The 16171-nt window shown below is 38.7% G+C and overlaps 1 protein-coding gene across 1 annotated transcript in view; it reads right to left on the reverse strand.

Moving 5' to 3' along the window:
• The window catches only part of CYTIP (cytohesin 1 interacting protein), a 63857-nt gene extending 53803 nt beyond the window's left edge, over positions 1-10054 (reverse strand). The window contains exon 1 of the mRNA XM_082630300.1: positions 9972-10054. Within this exon, the coding sequence (XP_082486426.1) occupies positions 9972-9974 (3 nt within the window). The 5' untranslated portion in view covers positions 9975-10054. The remainder of the gene's footprint in view (positions 1-9971) is intronic.
• Between the last annotated feature and the right edge of the window lie 6117 nt (positions 10055-16171).

Consider the following 16171-nt stretch of genomic DNA (forward strand, 5'->3'; position numbering starts at 1 on the left):
AAAACAAGAAATAGAGCCCCATTCATCGATGGCCTATAGATAAATACACCTTCTATTCTTAGCTTCCCAGGCCATACCTCTTCCTCCATCACTGAAAGTGCCTCTTCAGTGACCTGCTTAGAACCAATCTGACACTTGCTCTAACTTCATCCCCTTGAAGTAAGGAATCTCTATAATCTTTTTTATCTATCCACATAGCACAGAGAGTAAAAATTAAAATTTGTTTTTGTGTTCTTTCTTATTTTATGTATTCTTACAATAAGTAAAAAATTATTTTCATAAAAATGTGGTTTTTTACTAATAAAACTTTTATAGCAGCGCCAAAGCATCAGTATATTTGCAGGGTTACATAGGAACTGCTGATGTAAATGGTGTTGATCTGATAATCAAAGCACCTGTCTCCCTGTCCCCAACCAGGGTGGTTTCAACTACAATACTTCAGATTTTTTCTGACCAAGAATTAACAACTCTAAGCCCATAGCAACCAACACTCAGTAAACAGTACAAATGAAAACAAAAAATAAAACAAAACAAAATAGAAAATTAATACCTAATGACACCTCTGCCCCAGGATGGAGTATTCAGGCCTCCCCATTGATTGCTTCAGTAATTTTTTTTTTTTCCCCATTGATTGCTGATTCTGGAGTCTGACATTGTTTCTCCACCAGTGGGGCCCACTTGGCCTCAAGAAGACCCTTTGCTTGCCTTGTGTTATGGACTGCATGTTTGTGTCCCCTCCAAATTCATATATTGAAACCCTAATACCCAATGTGATGTTATTTGAAGATGAGGTAATTAGGAAATGTAGGTGCTCTCTCTATATTTGCTAAAAGAATGATTGAATGCTAGAGGTAGAAGCAATGGTGGAAGGGTTTACATCAGAGGTTAATAGCAACAAGAATTCCAAGAGGGAACAGAGGGACTTATGTGATATGGAGTAAAACCGCAGGCTAATACAGCTCCACACTTCTAAAGAGACTTAGTGACTCTAGATGCATCTGAGCCTACCTATAGACATTCCAACTTTAAATTAGCATTTTACAATTGTTTGCGACTTTTTTTTTTTTTTTCGGTATGTGGGCCTCTCACTGTTGTGGCCTCTCCCGTGGTGGAGCACAGGCTCCGGACGTGCAGGCTCAGCGGCCATGGCTCACGGGCCCAGCCGCTCCGCAGCATGTGGGATCTTCCTAGACCGGGGCACGAGCCCGTGTCCCCTGCATCGGCAGGTGGACTCTCAACCACTGCGCCACCAGGGAAGCCCTGTGACTTTTATATTTACAAAGCAGCAGCCAAAATCATAGCTGAACTACCAGTAGGTGTGTACCCACTGAAAGATGAACTGGCTCAAGTGATGAGATGTTCCTGTAAATAGGCACAACACCACTTGCATTTAAAAATTTGGCAGTTGGGGTACAGTATTTGGTGGCAGGCAAAACTGCCTTCAGAGAGAAAGAGGAGATAGGAGATGAAATAAAGTGAGGGTGGAGGAGTATGAATTCACAGGCATCATCTCCTTGGCTCAGCAGAGCAAAGCAGCAAAACATTACATATGCTCTGATGATTAATGCCCTGGGACTCGGTGACATCACTCTTTGGAGATCCAAGAACCAGAATGTCACATCCTGGGTTGATGGAGAACCCCGTGGAATCTTACTGAGTCTGAGGGGAAAGAAAATTCTCCTCTCTACATAATATAGTTCAACGATGACTCAATGGAAAACACAACTCTAAATACACTTTGTTTCTAGTCAAGTTCTTTAGATATAAATAATTATATTCATGTTTTAACCAAAGAAACATTGATACCTCTTAAAAAGGAATTAAAAAAAACACACATTCTTTTCTATCATGCCTACCTAAATGGTCACTCACTGTTGGAATATGGGGTTAGGTGGTCGTGGGCAGGCTAGTTAGTGGCAAGAGAGGATAGGATGAGATCCCAGAGTAATCTGAGGAGACAGAAGCTGAACTTATAAACTTGAGTGTGTGGATCAGGGATCCATTATGCTGAGAGCAAGCACATAAGAGCCTGACTCTGGAAGGGTTTGATTAGAACCAAGAGGTCCAGTTGAGAACTGAAAATGCAGGGAAGTAAATTCTCTTGGCCATGGTGCAGAGCCTACAGCCAAGAGATAAACACATCCAACTTCAGGGGAGAAAAACATTTAAGAAAATACTTAGACCTTCAAACACCTCCAAGACAGAGGAGGCCAATTGATGAGAGCATAGGAAAAGTTGGAAACTTCTGTATTTTTAGACTATAGAGAAATAAAAGCAACAGTTAATAGACAAATTACATCTACGTTTGCTGTTGCTTCCTGAACCCCTCAAAATTTATAATATAGCATGAATCGGAAAGCATGTTCCTGGACTTAAACAAAATATAGAGAAAATGCTAGAGACTGAATTCCAAGACTCATTTATTTGAAAACATCTTAACCAGACATTTTAGAGGTAAATTTTGAAAACCTACATGACATCTGTAAAAACATGAGTTTGGGCAGAAAACTAGTTTGTTTTAAGAGAACCCTTTCATCAACATATCTCAGGGGATGGATTGGCTCCCCAATGGTTGAGCAAGAAGCAGAGGTCTGTCTTTGCAGTTGTTCTGTTGACTCCAGTGCTCTGAAGGAGCTGGCCAAAAGCATTAATTGTTTCAATAGATTTATTTGCTCTCTGCTCCATTCCAGCTCTGCCAGGATATCAGATCTGAGATAATATCCATGTGCCTTTCACCATTTTCAATGATCTGCCCTTTTTTCCTTTGTCTTTGTATTGCACCCTGTATTTCTTTTTTCTTACTTAAAATAATTTTCCCCATTATTATTTCTGTTTGTTTTAGGCAGTTTGTAAAACATAAAAATCCTTTCCAGGGCTTCCCTGGTGGCACAGTGGTTAAGAATCCGCCTGCCAATGCAGGGGACACGGGTTCAAGCCCTGGTCTAGGAAGAGCCCACATGCCGCAGAGCAACTAAGCCCTTGTGCCACAACTAGTGAGCCTGTGCTCTAGAGTCCACGAGCCACAGCTACTGAAGCCCGTGCACCTAGAGCCTGTGCTCCGCAACAAGAGAAGCCACCGCAATGAGAAGCCTGAGCACTGCAATGAAGAGTAGCTCCCGCTCGCCTCAACTAGAGAAAGCCCGCGTGCAGCAACAAAGACCCAACACAGCCAAAAATAAAAATAAATTAAATTTTAAAAAAAATCCTTTCGTCACCAATTATCATCATGGACATTTATCATGACCTTTCTATTCCTTTTTTTATTGTTATTAATTTTAACTAGATGAGACAATTATGCATAAATAATTATATATCCCCTTTTATTACACAAAGCATTATCTAATAACTGTTTTCTTTTCTCACTAAGAACTGCTCACAACATGATTTTAATTGTGGTGTGATGGTCCATCCTATAGCTGTACCATAATTTCCACTTATTACCAACAAATTCAATTTTATTAAACATTGTTTCTAATATTGCACTATTAGAAATTAATGATGTTATAAAAATGTGAACATAAATCTTTGTCCACAAAACCATTTTCTTAGGACAAATCCTTATATGAAAAAATATTGGTTTGAAAAATATGGCTGTCTTTAAGGCTCTTGACGGATGTTGCTAAATTATTGTCAGAAAGCTTCAAGATGAAATTGTCCATCCATCCTGTAGAACTCCTGAAAACCTAGATTATTATTAGCTAAAAATCTTTGCTAAAATGTGCTCTGTGAAAACTGCTACCTGATTTTTGTTTTAATTTGAATTTCTGAAAAATTTGTCTCTCTTATATTACAAAAGAAGGTATTTTTCATATTTTGTTAACAATTTCTGTTTCCTCTTTTGTGATTTTCTTATAGATATGTATGAAAAACCACAATTTCTTTAATGTGTTAGTTGTTGTTTGTCTTTTCATTTGGTTTATAACATACAGAAACTTTTTTATTTTATCCATCAATCTTTTCCTCTGTGATTTCCTTAATTGCTTTTAAGTTTAGAAAATCCTTTTCCATCTAAAGATCAGATAAATATTAAAGTATATTTCTTCTAAGTTATTTTGGTTTAGCTATTTAGACTTAAATTTTTAATCTATTTAGAATAAAATGGGTAATTATTTTTAGGGGGATTCGCTAAACTGAATTTATTTAATCTAAATAATCAGTTTCCTCAAAATAGCATTTTAAATTACCCATCCCCTGTCTCACTGATATATGGTGCTTCATTTATCCTATTAAGCTTTTTTGTTATTCTATCCTATTTATCTTTATTACATTAATAGCTCTGATCTTTAGCTGGTACTGGTGCTTGTTCTCAGATTTCAACTCTGCCCCTTACTAGCTATCTAACAATAGACTAGTTATGGCCTCTCTGTGACTCAGTTTCCTTATCTGTAAAATAGGCATACCAATATTACTTCCATCATGAGACTGTCATGAAGAGTAAATTGATTAATAGAATAAAGAACTTAGAACAGTGCTTGGCATGTAGAAAGTGCCACAGAAGTATTGGCTATTATTGTTGTCACTGTTCTGTGTTAGCAGTGCAAGTCCTTCTTGTAACCCTCATCTTTCAAAATTGTCATACCTTCTTTATCTGTTTTTCTTTTAGATAACCTTTATTTTCAAATGAAAATAGATTAATTTTTTCTGATAATAAAAAATGCATGTCTATTATAAGAACATTTTTCAGAAAATGCATAAATATAATTTTAAATCACCTTTCATACCACCACCAAGAAATACATGTTCTTAACACCTAGCTAGAAGATTTCCAAATATTAACTCTTTATTAATTGGGCACGACCTCTTATTTTGATAGAAGGTAGTCTGAGATACTGAGGCACAGAATGGGTGTCTATAGCTAAATGTGAAAAAGTAACATAATAGGCAAATGCGAGGTTTACCCAAGGGGCTACATTTCTCAGAGCTGCTATACCGTGTCAAATTTGCCAGCTTCAATTTTGTCTTTCTCTGCTTCTTTTAACCTGGTTCAAAGACCAACTAAAATTGTGAACACAGAAATGAATGTTCTAGGAAAACAGAATCCCAAATTTGAGGGACTGCTGGTTTTTTAGGTAATAATGAGTCACTGTAGAGTTACATCATTCAGAACAGTAAGTGTGGTGCAGTTTTCTGTGGCCTTGAACGTAGCTGCGCTATCAAAGAGAAGGCTTCCAGGAAGAGGCGTCTCTACTCACCCACCTGTGCTGCTGCCTAGTCATTTCAGGATCAGTATCGATGACCATAAAATACAGAGGAGGCAGAAGAGTGAATGCATCTATCATTTGCTAGACATTCACTGTCCAAGGGAAGGAGTCATATAACAAAACATCACTCAGTCCCACACAAAAGTGGAAAATCTGTTATCCATTTAGAAAGCAGACTTCTCTACTTTGGCTACCTATGACTGTTTATAATAATATTTCAATATAAATTAATGTTTAAGTAGACTATCTTTTACAGTAGTGTTAGGTTCACAGCAAAATGGAACAGAAAGTGCAGAGAGTTCTCATGTACCCCTTGTTCTCATACACACACAGCCTCCTCCCCCATCAACATTCCACACCAGCGTATTTGTTACCACTGATGAACCTACACTAACACCTCATTATCACCCAAAGTCCAGAGTTCACATTAGGGTTCACTTTTGGTGTTGTACATTCTATGGGTTTTGGTAAGTATACAATGACATGTATTCACCATTGTAATATCACACAGACAAATTTCACTGCTCTAAAATCCTTTGTTCTCCACTGGTTCATGTCTGTCCCTCCAGTCCTTGGCAACCACTGATCTTTTTAATGTCTCCAGAGTTTTGCCTTTTCCAGGATATCATATAGTTGAAATTTGGAATCATACATTTTGTAGCCTTTTCAGATTGCTTTCTTTCACTTAGTAATATATAGTTAAGATTCCTCCGTGTCTTTTCATAGCTTAATAGCTAGCTCATTTTTTTAGTACTGAATAATATTCCATTGTCTGGACATACCACAGTTTATCTATTTACCTACTGAAGGACATCTTGGTTGCTTTCAAGTTTTGGTGATTATGAACAAAGCTGCTTAAACATTCATGTGTAGGTTATAATGTGGATACAATTTTTCAACTCATTTGGGTAAATACCAAGGAGTGCAATTGGATCCTATGGTAAGAATATATTCCATTTTGTAAGAAACTGTCAAACTGTCTTCCAGAGTGACTGTATCATTTTGTATTCCCATTAGCAATGAATAAGAGTTCCTGTTGCTCCACATCCTGGCCAGCATTTACTGTTGTCAGTGTTTTGTATTTTCACCATTCAAATAGGTGTGTAGTGATATCTCACTGTTGTTTCAATTTGTAATTCCCTAATGAGATGATGTTGGGCATCTTTACAAATGTTTATTTGCCATCTGTATACCTTCTTTGATGAGGTGTCTGTTTCGGATCTTTTGCACATTTACTAATCAGATTGTTCATTTTCTTATTGTTGAGTTTTAAGTGTTCTTTGTATATTGTGGATAACAGTCTTTTAGCAGATATGTCTTTTATAAGTATTTTCTCCCAGTCTGTGCCTTGCCTCTTCATTCTTTTGACAATGTCTTTCACAGATAAGAAATCTTATATTTTATATCAATTAATTTTTGCCCCCAAGATTGCACAAATGTAACAGGCTATTGAGGGCAAGTCTTCCTCTTACCCTAGATATGGCCTGTAAGGCCCCAATGTTGGGATAAAGGAGTTGGATAACTAATGACTGGAGCCACTATCTCCTTCAAGTTCAGACTCCTCAGGCAAGTTCAGATTCATCAGTAAACGCTTTACTCAAAGTAAACAAAATAATATAATATTGCCGGTAAGAACAGAAATCCTTCACTAAAGTGATCATAAGTGAAAAATGAAGGAGTAGGACACTAACACACTTTGCATTGTATTTCTTTTTTTTTTTTATTTCAAATACATATATAATTTTTCCAAGCTTCCAAATATTTTTTGTTAGTTTCTGCTTTATAACAAAGTGAATCAGCTATACATATACAAAAATCTCCATATCTCCTCCCTCTTGCATCTCCCTCTCACCCTCCCTATCCCACCCCTCTATGTGGTAACAAAGCACCGAGCTGATCTCCCTGTGCTGTGCGGCTGCTTCCCACTAGCTGTCTACTTTACATTTGGTAGTATATATATGTCCATGCCACTCTCTCACTTCGTCCCAGCTTAACCTTCCCCCTCCCCATGTCCACAAGTCTATTCTCTATGTCTGTGTCTTTCTGAATAAAAATTAGGAGACTCTGAATCAAGGAGAAACTATACAGGATTAATATGAATGCACTCAGTACAGAAGATTTATGGTATATTAAAGGAGTAGAAGCATGGGTTTTGGAATTAGAAAGACCTAGATTCAAATTCTGACTCTGCTATTTGCTCTCTCTGTGACCTCTCAGAATTCTCATGGAAGATGGCCACAATAATGCCAACTTAACAAGGTTAGTATAAGGATGAAAGATGAAATGTGATGAGCATAATAACTGGCAGATGATAGGTGTTCAAAATATAGTGGCTTCTGTTATTTTTTTTCACTATTTATCATTACTCTCTATTACCATAATTATTTATCCAGAGAACTAACAGCATTGGTAAAAACATATTTAAGTTGAAATTTGGATTTATGGGGGAAAAACACTAAAAAATTCATAGTTCAGGGTAAACTAAACTCCTCAAAATAGCTAGCATTTGGTGATAACTTAGGCGCCCTAGTTAGGGACTACTTTCCAGGTGTGAACAATGCAAAATAAAATGTTTAAAGTGTTGGGATCTGACCCACCATCTATACCTTATCACAGTGTATCAGGCCTAGAAGGGCATTTAGAGAGGAAAGTAAGGCCCAAAGAGCTAAATGATTTGCCTACAGACAGTCTGATCCTACCTCACCCCCACCTGTCCATATCCCTCATCTACTAACTTGTTGGCTGGTTCAGCCGTAGCATACATTCAAGTGCTGATAAATTTCATCTTTGTCTTTTAAGAAAGTATCAGTCCTCTACTCTTCATGCGTCATCTTGGCAGAGTACCTGGCAGCAGCCACATGCAAGCAAGCCAGCTGGTTCAGTACCACCTGACATACCACTGAATTACCAGAAAAGGATTTCATTTAATGATAGTCTACTTGATTTGTGGTCCCTGTTTCCTTCCTCCCTTTGACCATTTTTCTCTTCATTCATTAATCCTTCTATGTAGGGTGGGTGGCAGAGATGAACAAATCACTGAATTTGATGCATTTCACTCTGTTCCCTTTTAGACGTTCTTATAATGGTTTTCCCGAGGACAATCAATTAAACTATTGACTTAAATACTTTTGGGGGATCAATTATAATTCCAATTAACTGTGCCATCTGGGTTGTTCATTACCATTCTTGGGAAACATTTGTAATGGTGAGAAATTTTGTCTCCCAAGCTCATGTTTATTCATCTTCCGGTCTAGGATCTAATCTATCTTTAGAACTAGCCTCCTGGTTGGTCCTGCCTTGCTCTGTCTGCTGCACACCATTTTCCTGGCCTCAGAGGACTTGTCCTTCTCTGCCCACCACAAGAAGTAACAGTTTACTAATCGCTTTGCTATGTGCCAGTCACTCTGCTAAGTGCTTTTTTGCATTATTTCTTTAAATCCATGAGGTAGACAATAGGGTTCTCGTCTTTCTAAAAGGAGGAACCTGAATTTCAGAGAAGGAAAACACTTTGCACAAAGGATTCAAACACTTTGCACAGGGGATTCAAACCCTGGTCTGCGTGGCACAGGCATTAATTACCTCTTCATCCAAGCTGCTCAGTCCCTCTCAGAGCCGGGCAGCTGGTGGGTTCTGAACCAACAGTCCTGTGATGAGATCAACAAGCTAGAGAAGCCTGACACTTTTTTCTCAAAAGTGACGTCCTCCAACACCTACATCTTTTACAAAGTAAAGATTCCTAGGGATATCCGTCCCACCCCAACTGATGACTTCCTGAATCCGAATCTCTAGAAGTGACAACCCAGAACTAGTCCTTGAACACTTTTCATTCTTAAAAGTTTGAGATCCACTGCCCTGTGTCTTTCTTCTTTGACACCAAAAGTGTCCTTTAACAAAGCTTTCTTGGAGACAATGTCCTGATCCGTGGTGGTCTAACCCAAAAGCGTGACTACCCTGACAGGGATTTGAGGGAATACTCTGTGATCTGCTGCTCACAGCTCGCCTTTTGGCTGCAACTTATTTGATTAAGTTCCAGCTGCCTCTGCCTGAGCTCTGATTACCTTCTTCAGGCCTGTCTCACAGAAAGCACATAAAAGCAACTAGTTTGTGGACCTTTTATTGTAGCAGCTACAAAAAGAAATACCTTTTGTGATCAATAAATGTTTTTTAATTGTCATTCTTTGCAAATTGTACAGAGCTAAGAACAGAGTCCCTCTCCTCAGAAAGGCTAGTGTGGATATAGATAAGAAAATAAGCAAGTCTTCTCTCCCTGTCTCTTATGCACACACACACACACACACACACACACACACACACACCGTAAATTTCCATTAGCTGCCTTACCCTGTCGTCGTCATTAGAATATCGTGTTTGAGCTCTAGCACTCAGCCAATTTAAACTTGGCTTCTTACCAATTCCCTCTTTGCTTTTCTCTTAATAAAAACCTTCAACTTTCTAAATCAGCCTCTTCTATTTTTCCCTTCTTGCAGTAACGTCACATTCCTGTTTTTACTGGACCTTTCTAACTATAACCAAAAGTTGTCTGGATATTACAAATTCAACCTTTGCCTTGATAGAAGACATCCCTGTCATCAGATCTGCTGACCATATGCTATCAGAAAAAGTAGCAGAGACATAGTAACGAAAATATCAACAAAAAAGAGAGACCTAATTATAAAACACTTCATTAAAACTTGTTTGCTTCCTCCCCTCCCCCATATCAAAGACAAGAACATAATGAGAATCAACCGCATATTTCAAAGTCAAACTTACCATAGAAGTTTAGTTAGCAAATCTCAGTCAGAGATTCCTCCTGGTCTCAACACCAGAGCATATGAGGTGTCCTCTAGTCTGCTGTAGATGAATTTACAGCCCCCTGCAATGCAACAAGACACTGACATTCTGAAAAGGAAATTCGATCTCACCCTAACTCATGCTAACCTCCTCATCTTTCCTGAAGAGGGTTCCCATCTATTTATTCCAGGACATGGACAAGCTGTTTAGTATCAAATACCTTACAAATACAGAGAGAAACAACAAAAATTCAGTAATGCCTATGTGATCCTTGAGCCCTGTACAAATGGAAAATCAGGGTTCTTCATTCTATAATGAATTAAGTGGAGAAAGAAACCATTTCTTATCTGGAGTCACTCCCATCTAAATGTTTCACATGTGGCTTTTATGAGGATGCTAAGCTTTCAGAGTTTCAAATGCTACTTACTGTAAACTAACTACAAATTTTATTCCCCTTGCTTTTGTTTTCAGATTAATAATGGTTGCAATTTAATTGGAAGGTACTTCCATAATTTATTCTGAACAAAATTTGAGACTTTTGGTTGACTTCATGCTGTTCAACTAAACCAGGCTTACCTGAGTTTTCCCTTTAAAGCAAAGCAGGCATCATTTACACAGTCTATCTTTTCAATAGAAAACCATGTTAGCTTTTATCCACATAACATTCATTTCCAGTCCCTAGAAACAATTTCTAGAGAGAGCAAATTTGCACGCATACAGCAGCTAACATATAAATATGCATCATGGAAAATTTTCCACACACAGAGAAAACATCATGATTTGGTTTGGAAAACAAGTCATTTTAAAGTTGTGGAAAATAGGATCTGTTCCTGCCTTTAAGGCAAGATCTGCCCCTGATACAGTCATTCTAGTTATTCTGCACCTGTAACTGGCTTTCCCTGAATTACCTTGAGATATGCATTGTGTGTGATCAGTTGAAAGTTCATATACTGTAACCTGAAAAAGAAAACAAAAACTCTTCTTCTAGAATTTGTTCATAAAGGACAATTCTTAATAGAAAAGAGCTTTTGTTTCCCAAATCACATTTGAACTGTTTAATTATTGAGTTTCTAAAAATCAAGGCAATTTTTATAGCAATAAACACATTGGAAAACATTGCAGCCTATGATTATCTATTGTGAGATAGAATCTCTTTTTTTCATCATCAAATATCTTTTTTATTTTGCGGTACGCGGGCTTCTCACTGTTGTGGCCTCTCCCGTTGCGGAGCACAGGCTCCGGACGCGCAGGCTCAGCGGCCATGGCTCATAGGCCCAGCCGCTCCGCGGCACGTGGGATCCTCCCGGACCGGGGCACAAACCCGTGTCCCCTGCAGCAGCAGGTGGACTCTCAACCACTGCGCCACGAGGGACGCCCTCATCATCAAATATTTTTTAAAATTATAGGGAAAGTAATCATAACAGTTGAAATTTTTACCCATGTAAAAGAAACACATCTTGTCTTATTGAGTCCCTTCTAAAAACAACTCTAGTATTTTCTGCCAGTTACTAGTCAAGGTTCTGTACTGTGTGTCTAAAATCATATACACTTTAGAAACCAGCTGCTTTGGCACATGCTCCCAGTTGCCTCTCTGACACCCTCTATCTCCCCTTCAGGATCTAGTTTGATGTATCCTCACAGATCAACCTGCCTGTCCCAATAGCTTCTTCCATGGCCGACCAAGAATCTGAATCCCTCTATACACCAGTTGCTCTAAGTGTTATTAAAATCAACCCAAATTCCATATTCCCAGAGTCTCTTGCAAGGTCTTAAAGAAATCTTTTTGGCATTTGCTCTGTCCCTACCTGTCCTGCAGGGCTGGAGGTAACAGCTGGGAGAAGGCAGTGAGAGCGGTGTGGCTGCCTTCTGGGAGATCCTGGTGCAGCACAGAGCTGGGGGAGGGCACAGTGTGGGCAGTTGGAGGAAGAGGAGGAGGAATAATTTGTTTGCCACTGCAAACATGAAATGGTGCCAAAAAAAACACCATTCTTTTCCCCAAGAAGTTCAAAGTGCTTTGCAAACATTAACTCATAAGACCAAGTAGTCATGGAGCAATTACTACTTTATTATGCCCTTAAGGTAACCACTGCAAGCAAGGTCAGGAGGAAAGGGAGTCTATTCATTGTTTCATTAGACCACAGACATTTAATGAGTACCTACTATGTGCAGGGCACTGGCGGTAGAGAAACAAGCAAGAAAGCCAAGATCTGTGCTCCTCCAGGCTCTTAATGCTAGTCTATGGCCTCTTGTTTGCACAATGAGGGCACTAAGACCCTGGCTACACTTCTTATCACACTTATTTACACTTTATTTTTGCCCAAATTGTTTAATGGAATGTGCTCCATCCTTCAGAATGCCTATAATGTGCTAAGTGCTGAGCAAACATACAAAAGAAAAATTTCTTAACTTAAATGTAAATCTCATTATGATGATAGGGATCGGGGAATATCAGTTCAAAGTGCTTTCTTTTAAGATGCCATAAACAAAGCTTTATTGTGAGCAACTGTCTCTTGCAATGTTTGTGGAATTACTATAGGCAGACAAGAAAGTTTAATATCAGTAATATCATTCCAAGCAGCTTATATAAATAGCTTGACTTTTAAAAATGATCAATCAGATGAGCAAGCATATTTGGTGAAGTGGAGAGCCTTTATCCATGGGTCTTTTTCTGATCTCTTTTTTATTTTATGCGACAAAACAGCAGGTCAGACATAGAAAGTGACTCAGGACATTTGTAAATACTTCTCCTTAGGCAATGGACTCTAGATATTTTAAGGTATATGGTGATCTAAGACTAACTGGACCAAAGAGGCTGCTTTTTAAAAATGTGTGACTTTCTGATGATTCAAAAGGGATGTAAGCTGTTGTGTTTTAAAGATCCAAGATAAGGATTCTAGTCTGTTCTGAGACTCACTCACTAACCCAACTTAGAGGTTGTTGCAGTCCTCATTCAGCAACTTACACATATTTTGAAAGGCAGAGGGAGTTATAACACTACTTAAAACCCAACTTCCCTCCCTCATAAACACTTCCCTGACTAAACAGAATATCACAGAGGTATAATATTAATTCGTCACTCAAGTGTATGTTTACACACATACCCAGTGAAATTCAAACTCTATATCTTATTAGTTTAATAGCCTCTGCATTGGGCCCCAAACTACCAGTCCAGCCTCAGCCCATCTCCCCATTATTTGCACAGATTTTCATAATTTTCACTATATCTTACTTACCTGGAACACTCTCTCTTGAGGGCTGCTCTTCACCCACTCTAACACATGCATATATTCACTCTGCCCACCTGGAAAATTGTTCAATTTTAAGATCCAGTGATATCTTCTAGTTATTTCTTCCCCATTTTCCACACCACTAGCTTATCATGTATTTATTTATATAAGTATGTGACTAAAGCCTGCATATCTCATGAATATCTCATATATAGAGATTTTTCTGCATATGTTCAGCAACTAGTACTAAATCGTTTTTGAAGTAGAATTTCCTACAAAACATCAAAATAGAACTTACTGAGGCTGGCAAGGTGATCAATTAAATTTGGGTTTACTCTTCAAGTGAAAGCACCAATGGGATGTTTAAAAACCCTTTATTATGCAGAGCTGCTAATAAAGAGAATAACATCAATTAAATAAAAAATCTATTATTTTTTTTTATTAAAAAGCTACTACAGGGCTTCCCTGGTGGTGCAGTGGTTGAGAGTCCACCTGCCGATGCAGGGGACACGGGTTCGTGCCCCGGTCTGGGAAGATCCCACATGCCGCGGAGCGGCTGGGCCCATGAGCTATGGCCGCTGAGCCTGAGCGTCCGGGGCCTGTGCTCCACAGCGGGAGAGGCCACAACAGTGAGAGGCCCGTGAACCACAAAAAAAAAAAGAAAGAAAGAAAGAAAGAAAGTTTCTACAGTAATATCAACATCATTGTCATTCAGCTTTTTACTCTTTAAATGAGGCAGGACCACACTCTACTCCAATTATAATCATAACACTGAAGAGAAAACGACATACTTAAGGAACTTCTACAGGGGATGAGAAATAGCTAACCATTGACAGCAGTGACAATACTAGCTGAAGCTACTTATTTCTGGTTTCAAATCAAACAGAAGAATGGAAGAGAAGGATAGGGAAGGGCCCAAGAAAAAAGAGGAAAGGAGAAAAGGGAGGGCTTATATTTCTGTAAAAGATTATTCTTCAAATTCATTTTTGCCATTTTTCTCTTTATGAAAGTGAGAAAAACAGATGTTCTTACAGGTTGTATAGAACATAGTGATAGGCAGTTGAAGATAAATACTACTTAGTAAAAAAGTTCTGTCTCTAGAGCTTTTTATAAAAATTATTTGCAGGGCATCCTGCTTTCTTTTCATTCTCTGGATTTGAAATATCGATGATCTGTTTTCTAGTTTTACCCAAATACATTTCAGGAAGTCAATAATTGAACAATGTTGGTTTGTACGTTTGTGTGAACTCTTGTGTGTTCTGTTTTATGTAAACTTAGTTGATATAGCAGTGGCAGAGGATTGACTCTAATTTTGAAATAAGTTCTACTGTGGGTAAAATGTTATTAAACAGCATTGCAGGCTACAGAGAAATCGTTCATGGAAGGAAGAATCAACCGAGGAAGCAAACTTCATTGTTGTCCTATTTTAAGAAATTGACACAGTCCCCACAACCTTCAACCACCACCCTGATCAGTCAGCAGCCATCAACATCGAGGCAAGACCCTCCACCAGCAAAAAATTATGACTCGCTGAAGGCTCAGACAATGGTTAGCATTTTTTAGCAATAAAGTAGTTTATAATTTAGGTATGTACATTTTTTTGGACATAATGCTATTGCATAGTTAATAGACTACAGTATAAACATAACTCTTATATGCACTGGGAAACCAAAAAGTCTGTGTGACTCAACTTATTGTGATATTTGCTTTATTGCAGTGGTCTGGAACCAACCCTGCAATATCACTGAGGTGTGCCTCTACTTTGTGTGTGTGTGTGTGTGTGTGTACTCTTGTGTGAACTTGTGCATAGCACGTATATTTAAGACCTCATACTTTCAGTGGGCACAGTGAAGTGCTTTCTCATTCCTTGTTAGCTCATCTGATCCTCACAGTAACGTTTTAAGGTGGATATGTACCTTACAGAAGAAGAAATTGAGTCTCAGATAGATTTAGTAACTTGCAGAATTAATATATAAATCTGGGCAGTCTGACGGTTCTCCCAAAGTTCTTCCTGTCATATACCATGTGACTACTTTAAAAATTATTAGAGATGCAGCTTTGATTCTTTACATTTCTTTAAAAATGCCAACATTGCACCCCTGTTTACTGAGCAAGATGTATACATATGATACACAAAGATTTATTTTTTTTCCTGGATACCTGGAAGTCTTCTAAGAAAGCCACATGTCATCCAGGGGATGCACTCCTTGATTAATTAGACCTCATCAACATGCAAGCAAATATTTATTTTCAGATAAAACCCCAAACTTTCAACCTTCATTAATTCTTTAGCAGGCAATGCAAATTCATTTTTCCTGCCAAATCCAGCAGAGGGCAGGATGCTCCCACCAACAGCCAGCTAGCTGGTGCCAACAGCCAAACCAGAGCAACTGCTTGGTAGAGAGTGTTCTACGTTTACAGCAATCATCATTTTCTCACCTGGATCTGATAAAGGGTGTAGGCTTGAGCTGCGAATAGCAGCTGTGGGATGTGGCCTCGGAAATGTTAGGAAAAGTTTTGCTTTGGAGGTTGCCCATGTTTTGTTTGGGACTTGAAATTAAGATACCTGGAAACCAGCCAATTCCAATTATCTTCCTGAAATATCTTTCTGAAGAGGCTACACTAGGGAATTAATTTAAAATGTGGCATGATAATTTCGGTTTCTGGTTTTAGGCTGCCTGAGGTCACAGCTGGGCTATTACACTCACATGTCCTGCCTCAGGTCACCCACCTCAGCCCACCCTGCACCTACCAGCTCTCTCTGTCTTTCAAAACTTCTCGTGACTTCCCACTGCTTGCCCTCCTCTGCCTGTCATTACTGCACAGTCCCCACTGATAGGGGCTAATGACCTCCTGCTTGCTAATTCAAATCCTCTCTCTCTTCCCAGGCCCAACTCAGGGGTCACTTCCTCTAAGAAGTTTCTGGAAATCCCAGCCCCAACGATCATCATC

Source organism: Mesoplodon mirus, assembly GCF_964341445.2.
Source record: "Mesoplodon mirus genome assembly, chromosome: 8".
In the NCBI taxonomy this organism is placed as follows: Eukaryota; Metazoa; Chordata; class Mammalia; order Artiodactyla; family Ziphiidae; genus Mesoplodon; species Mesoplodon mirus.